At 31.0% G+C, this 7,390-nt stretch overlaps 1 protein-coding gene across 2 annotated transcripts; it reads right to left on the bottom strand.

The window, feature by feature from the left end:
- Nucleotides 1-573: 573 nt before the first annotated feature.
- On the bottom strand, nt 574-6,702 carry LOC108474167 (heptahelical transmembrane protein 4-like). Of its 2 annotated transcripts, none has more exons than XM_017776088.2 (5): nt 6,441-6,702; nt 6,236-6,325; nt 5,824-6,091; nt 4,889-5,183; nt 574-1,535 (listed from the first exon to the last, which is right to left on the bottom strand). In XM_017776088.2, the coding sequence occupies exons 3-5, from the start codon at nt 6,081-6,083 to the stop codon at nt 882-884; spliced, it is 1,209 nt and encodes a 402-aa protein (XP_017631577.1). In that variant the 5' UTR covers nt 6,084-6,091; nt 6,236-6,325; nt 6,441-6,702; the 3' UTR covers nt 574-881. The 2 variants fall into 2 exon arrangements, with proteins under 2 accessions (XP_017631577.1, XP_017631579.1); XM_017776090.2 differs by having other exon boundaries at nt 5,824-6,087; nt 6,441-6,679.
- Between the last annotated feature and the right edge of the window lie 688 nt (nt 6,703-7,390).

Raw genomic sequence — 7,390 nt, 5'->3', positions numbered from 1 at the left:
CTGAGAGTAAATTTGTAAGTGTTTTTGGAGCTAATATTGTTTTTATGATTGATGAATATGTTCTATGTATGGTATGAAGAAGCTCTCTTATAGTCTTATTATGTATGGAATTGTTATTGTGTATGGATGGTCTTATCCAACTATTTTGAATTTTTTGATGTTTTAATTTTTTGGTGTTTCTATTTTTATCTTAGCTAGTTGGTGATAAAAAAAAAAAAGACAAAGTTGAATAGTTGAATGACTATTTTGTAACTTTCAATAATTAGGTGACCAAAAGGATAATTTACTAATAATTGAGTAATATTTTTTTAACTTTGCATAGATAAGGGACTAAAAGGAAAAAAGCCATAGTTAAGTGACCTCTACTATAATTTACCCAAAGATATAAATACACTTGCAGCAATATTTCTTATTTTAATTTTTGAAAAAGTTAAACCTTTAATTAAATTAATATTCGATTAAAGTAACATTTTTAACTTAAAAATGCTCTAATTTTTACCAGCAATCTTGGCTGTTCTTTCCTAAAGAAGAAAACAGAAAAGAGACCTAAGCAAAAATAAGTTATACATAGTGTTGTAAGTCAAATTTTACAGGCTATTCTCTGCCATTTATCATCCACCCCCCATTACAAGTATACAAGCTGTGCATATTAATGCATAGAAGTTAAAACCTCTAAAACATTTAGTTCTTGTCTCTGCCACATTGTTACAAGTATTTGCATGTTTAGAACATAAACTAAGGCTGAAAGCTAATGGTTCTTAGAGCTGTAAGACTGATTTAATGAAGAATATACACTTGACTGACAATGGGTTGATCATAAATTCAACCGCAGATAAATTTTAGCTACTTCTTTCAGTAATCGACTCCTCTCTAGTTTCACTTTAACATCCATTTAGATCCCGCCATTTGAGGTAAACCAGTCCTGCACGGTAATGAGTGTATGCCCCTGCAACGACCAAGATGTGAAAAAGCTGGTGGCTGTGCCCAGCAATGTCGAACTTCCCGGGCATCCAACGTTCCGGTATCCTTGTCGCATAGACCAAAGCTCCAATGCCATAAAAAAGGCCCATCAAAACCTCATATCCGGTTGTGTGAAGTGCCTCAGGCTGGTGCCAGAACAAGATGAGCTTGTGAAGAATGGGTGCTATTCCTGACAAGCCCATGCCAAAGAAGAGGGATGCACGGATGCTGCGAAACTCGGGATTCTGAAAGACTGGCAACAAGGAAACTAAGATCGTTGCGAGACCCAAGATGGTTATGAATCCCAAATAGAGGTTGCAAAAGAATGGATCGCACATGAAGGAGTAATACACCGGAGGATAGAAGGAAGTAGATATGAGAGCCGCGATCCCAGCATAGTCTAGCCTGAGCATGATATATGATAGGCGCTCAGAGTGGCAAGAGAGAAGGTGGCATGTGCTGCTAGCCAGCAAGCAGAACATTGCACCACCCAAGAAGGCAAAGAAAGGCCACCGTGTTATCGGTCTCACCATCAGGGGTGCTATTATGTTTGCCACATCCTCCTTCACACTTTGCTGCGATTAGAAAGAATAAAATGTATTAGCTGCATGAAGCTCCCACATGCATAGTGCAACCATTGGTATTAAAAGAATAGATATCACTACGTCATAGAAAACCACCGTAATAAGACTAAGAAAGAAATCAAAGAATTAGGAAAAATATCTGATTGATTCTTTTCATTCACAAAAAACTACTTTTCTGATAGAGCTAAGGGCTGCTTATATAGTGAAGCTTAAGCCTTCTCAACTGCTCATACCAGCTTTACAACCTCTTTAACCCTGCAACTAACAGTAACTAACAACATTACTGCTATCACCGCTTAACTTTCCAAATTTATCAAGGATAACAATTTCCAGGGAGCCAAGATAAGACATGAAATGTTCATGCATACACATTTATCTTAAAACTATATCCACTATGGATCCATAAGGTTAAAACTGGCAGCTGCAAAAAATGTGACAGGATTCAAGCACCGCTACCCTCTCATTTTTCTGAAGTGCACTCCCAGTAAGATCCTATTAACATGAATATACTAAAAGAAACTTTTGAACTATCACACGTGGCAGTTGATTTCCCATTGCAAGGACCTAGCAAGATAAACTACATACTTCGTATTTAAAGTTCCACATACTGTGTTTAAAACATTGTAAGTTACGGGGAAAAAAAATCTGCAAGACAGACATGAACCATATAGGTTGTTATATGCTTAAAGAAGATTTCCCTGGATAACAATACTAAGCTTTCCATGGTTTTTGCTTATAAGAGAAGCCTTCACTGAATCATGTCAACACAGTAGATATCAACTTTATAACTTAGCACCTATGGCTATAATCATATGCCTTCAATTGTTTATAAAGATTCTGGAGTAAAAATTTTCAGCGGAAAGTATACTAACTGAAAGACCTATTTGATGCCCACAGGTCTTTGGGTTCTTCACATTTATTGACCCATAATACTAAAACTTTATGGATAGGTCTTGGGATTATAATTCCTCGACGCAAAACTACACTGACAACAATAGGACAGAGGAAAAGCAATCTTTATGGATTCTTTGCCTCAGAAACAAGTTTTACAGTCCGTTTGTTTAAATGTAAAAGGTTTTACTAAAAATATTTTTTATATTTTTTTGTGTTTATTTCACATAAAATAGTTTGGTCAATTGAAAATTACTTACTGATCAAGGTAAAATAAGTTATTTTTCCTGTAAAATGAGTTACCCTTATCAAAAGGATAAGTCATTTTTAGAAAAAGAGCTCATCTTTAGATAATTTTATTTTTATATAAAATTAACTTAAATCAGACTTAATATTATTATATGATAATAAATTTTATTTTTATTTTAAAAATATTTAAAATATTATATTTTTAGTATTATTTAACATACATATTTAATTATTTATATTTAGTCATATAATAAATTATTAATATAATAAATATAATTTATTACTTTAATAAATTAACTAATATTTCAATTTTATTTTAATAATAAATTTTAAAAATAATAATTTTAAATAATATTATTCACATATTATTGAAAATATTCAATATTAATATTTTAATAATAAATATTTATTACAATTATAAATATATTAATAATAAATGTTTTATATATAAAAATTAAAATATGTCATAAGTCTATTTACACTCCACAAATTTGTAATTTAGTCTTTGTACTTTTATTTTCAAAATTTAACCCTTTACTTTTTAAATTTGAAAATCAAGTTCAATTATTGACATCGTTAATTTTTTTAATCAATTTTGTTAATGTCACATTTTAAATAAAAATTGTTCACTTAGTAGTCATGTAATTAAAAATGACGTTATAATGAATCTAAATTTAAAATAATATTTTTAATATATGCAAAAACAATATAAAATATTAAATTATATATAAAAATAAATTCAATTAAACAATAAAAAATAATAAAATCTCAAATGTATGTTTATTTAATTGAAAACAACTTTTATAAAATATTTTAAGAAATCTACCAAACAACATTAGCTTTTCCAGAAAAGTAAATCATTTTCTAAAAATCATTTTTCGAAAATCATTTTCAGTGAAACAAACAAAGCCTCAATGTTGTCAGGGCATGCGCCTAGGCACACCTGAGCTGTGCGCCTTAGCACTAGACAACAGAATAGCCTCAAACCCTCCAGGCAACGCCCATTTAACCAGACACACACCTTTTTTGCAAGGCAATAGGAATAAAAAGCATCCGCCTCATATAAGTTCTCTTTAATTTAATTTAATTTTCACTTTTTTCATTAGATATACCTTTACCAATAAGAAAGGGTTAGTATCCTTATCAAAATTCGTGCATTAAACAACAGACATGAACCATAAGTAAATCATGTGTATTGACCAATAAAAGAATTGCATGTTCTGTAGATATAGATCACACTTTAGAGTTTATTATATATCTTATGCTATATATATAGACACAGAAAAACGCACAGATATACATATTGCACTTCACTTCACTCGAGCTACTGCTTTTTTTTTTTTACACCTTGCACCTGACGCTGTAAGGGACAAGAGTAGCCCCTTTCCCAGCAAGGCAGCAACCCAACTATTCCTTTCTTACCTGGAGGCTTTTCTTATTCTAAAATTTATGATATTCACTAACCCATAAAATCCAGAGTCCTCTATTACAGAATAATTTAAGGCTTTCTTCATTTCTATAATTCACCATCAGAAATCCAATTAATGGGATATCAGATAAATTCTGGAAAAATCGACTGAACCACTCATCAGCTAAAAAGGGTACTCATTTTCTTGATTCATTTCCTCAACAGTAAAGTCTTTGAAAGATTTCGAAACTAATTAACTTAAAAACAATTTGCTGGACCCTTTAAACCTTAAAACAAACTCGGATTCTTAGTCTCTATAGATATAATGTATCAATCCTCTGTTGTCTATTGTCTCATACCAATTGTAGAATAATAGTAAGATTCAGTACTAACTAATAAATTTATGGACTGTCTACTGAACATCTCCCAATTAACTTCAAACGATGTAAACTAAATTCAGACTTGTGTAATATATAGGTTGTATCCTAACAAATCCACTCCTTTTATTTCCTCTTCTTATATTTGCAAGTAAATCCAGCAGAGTAGTCAATAGCTGAAAAGCATATATATATAAACCAGATGGAGATAACAAATGCGTCCCCATAAGAAACATTTTAAATGCCACACAATTTAACATTTAATAATACATCAGAATAATAAAAAGTAATATCAGCCAAGTTAAAAAAAAAAAAACCACACAAGAAACATGTTCAAGAGAAAGCTGAAGGGTATAAGTTCTCAAATAGGAAAATTTTCAAGATTTATGAAATAGCTTATGAAGGATAAGGAGCATTACCAAAACACAAACATCGGTGTGATTTCCAGAAAAGAAACGCTCAGGTAAACAATTATACAGAAGTTCCCTGACATGCCAACCTGAGAGCAACAGTAACTCCTCCCGAAGTTTGTGCAAACCGGGCATATTTGGTAAGGAAGGCAGGCATGTCATTAATTCTGAATGCAGTTTGTGTAAATCAGCCTTTCTCAATACATCAGGAATGTGCTGCAGAGAGTGAAAATCAACAACCTTCGGAACCTTCGTTGCAGTGTATATCGTAAGGGCAAGGAAAATGAAGAACCCAATCAAATGCCTGTAAAAGGTAACAGCCATATTCACTTATCATAGAACAAGAAACAATATATAATCAGTGATCTGATAAAGCAGCAGTCCTCTCAGAAACACGAAGTCAAGGACTACTGCACTTCAATTGGTTAGGTCAAGAAAATAATTCACAATTGACACATGCTTACATTAATTTCTATACAAAATTTCTAAATTTTCTCTTACCAGCGCTAAACAGAAAGGCTAAAACTAACTAATCATGAAGAAGTTCTAAAACTAACTAATCATGAAGAAGTTAAGTATAGCATTTCTTTTACCCAACATAAATGTAAATCTTCTTGAAACCAAAAGGAAAAAAAAAAGATACAAATAAAACCAACTAAATATTCCCACATAAACAAGAAAAGCAAGAATTATTCAAACCTGTAGAGAACTTAGGATCTGCACAAAGAGCATTTAGTAAGGTATATAATTGCAGAACCATTTTTCATTCAGGGCATGAAGAAATAAAATTATAAAACTAGCCTATTCATAGACAACTACAGTATTAAACATTTAAACAAGAAAAATTTTCAACAAAGATAGCCTTACAGGTAACTCTAAGGTCACTTGCTCACATCTAGCAGAAATTAAAAGAGATAGTAGTGTGAGCAAGCAAAGGAACTTACGTCCAAACGTTCAAGGTTTCGTTGTGAATTGTGAAGATGCTAAGCAAAACCTGTTTCATTGGCCATTCTGATCTATAGTGGCCCAAAATATACTCATTGTCCCTCAAATATCCAGGCAATGAGTGGTACTCAACCAGCTGATACTTAACCTTTTTCCACAACCTCTTCCCTTTCCCTTCCTTTGAACAGTTCACTTTACACTGCTCCATTGTTTCGGTGGGCATGTTTGAATCTTCACAAACTTGTTCCACGCTGCCCATCTTTCTAACTTCAACAAAAAACAATTGATCAACTAAAAAACATAATTTTCATTTTAAAGAGGTAACCCAAAAATATCTTTTATAATAAAATTAAATCCTCATCCAATCCAACCATGAAAAAAGATTCAACAAAGAGGAAGGAAAAAGGGTACCTGAAAATGAAGGAAATTGAAGAATCACGGACTGAGAATGAAAACCCAGACGGGAATCCTTCTATAAAAACAGAATTCTCGGGCGGAGGACTTGATAAAAGCAAGACATAAAAAGTTGAGGACAAAACACCCGAATGTTAGTTTGTCATGATAGTAAACAAGAACAAGACAAAGAAACGGGAAAGAAAGCACGAGAAAACCTAACCTCTAAAATCAGCACAACACAAAGTCACGTTCCAAGAAAAGAACAAGGCTTCCCTTTAAGAAATTGAAGAAGGAAGCCTCATCTTAACAGCTAAGAACGAAAAACAAAATGAAACTCAAGAAATAGGATCAGATTCGCTGAATAGATGCGGAGATACCGAAAGATTGTTTGTTTGATAGTGGTCTGGTGGCGTGACGGTTTTGGATTTTCCTTTTTTAAACAAATAGTTCGGTGTAACAAAAAGAAAATATCGAGCCAACTCGACTGGATTTTTAATTTCTTTTTAGACAAATAAATAGCTTTTAGCGTTGGATTAAATAATTCGAATTGAGTGAATAATTATTGAGTTAATTGAATTGGTAATTTTATCTTATTATTTTAATTTGATTTGGAATTTTTAAGTTAAGTCGAGTAAAATAAAATTTGATTCGAGTTGAATTGAATCAAGTTAAATTAAAATAATTAAACATATCAAATTAAAATCTTATTACAATATAATTAGTTTCATATTAAAATACATAAATTTGACTATATATATTTGAAAAATTTTCAAAACAAAAAAAAATAAAATAAAATATTTTAGTATTATAAATTTGAATCATTAATTTATTTTCTTAGGTACCAAAATTATTATTTTAGAAAAATTTTAAATTTTGAACTTTCTTTATATATTCTTTAAAATTTTTATAATTTTTAAAAATATAAATTTTGGAATTTCTATAATATTTTAATTTTTTTATAATTTTTGTTGTGAGAGAGACTAATTTGCTCATTTTTAAAGTTGACAGTATCAAGGAGTATTTACGTCAATATGTTATTTGAATTATTCGAGTTATTTAAATTGTAAAATTTAACTTAACTTGAACTCGAAACTCGAATTACTTATACAAGTTGACTCAATTAACTCAAAATTTGATTTTTTCGAATCAAATTAAATTTTGCTCACTATG

This window comes from Gossypium arboreum, chromosome 11, assembly GCF_025698485.1.
Source record: "Gossypium arboreum isolate Shixiya-1 chromosome 11, ASM2569848v2, whole genome shotgun sequence".
Taxonomy (NCBI): Eukaryota; Viridiplantae; Streptophyta; class Magnoliopsida; order Malvales; family Malvaceae; genus Gossypium; species Gossypium arboreum.
The sequence above is the reverse complement of the archived record's forward strand: the minus strand, read 5'-3'. Positions and strand labels throughout refer to the sequence as shown.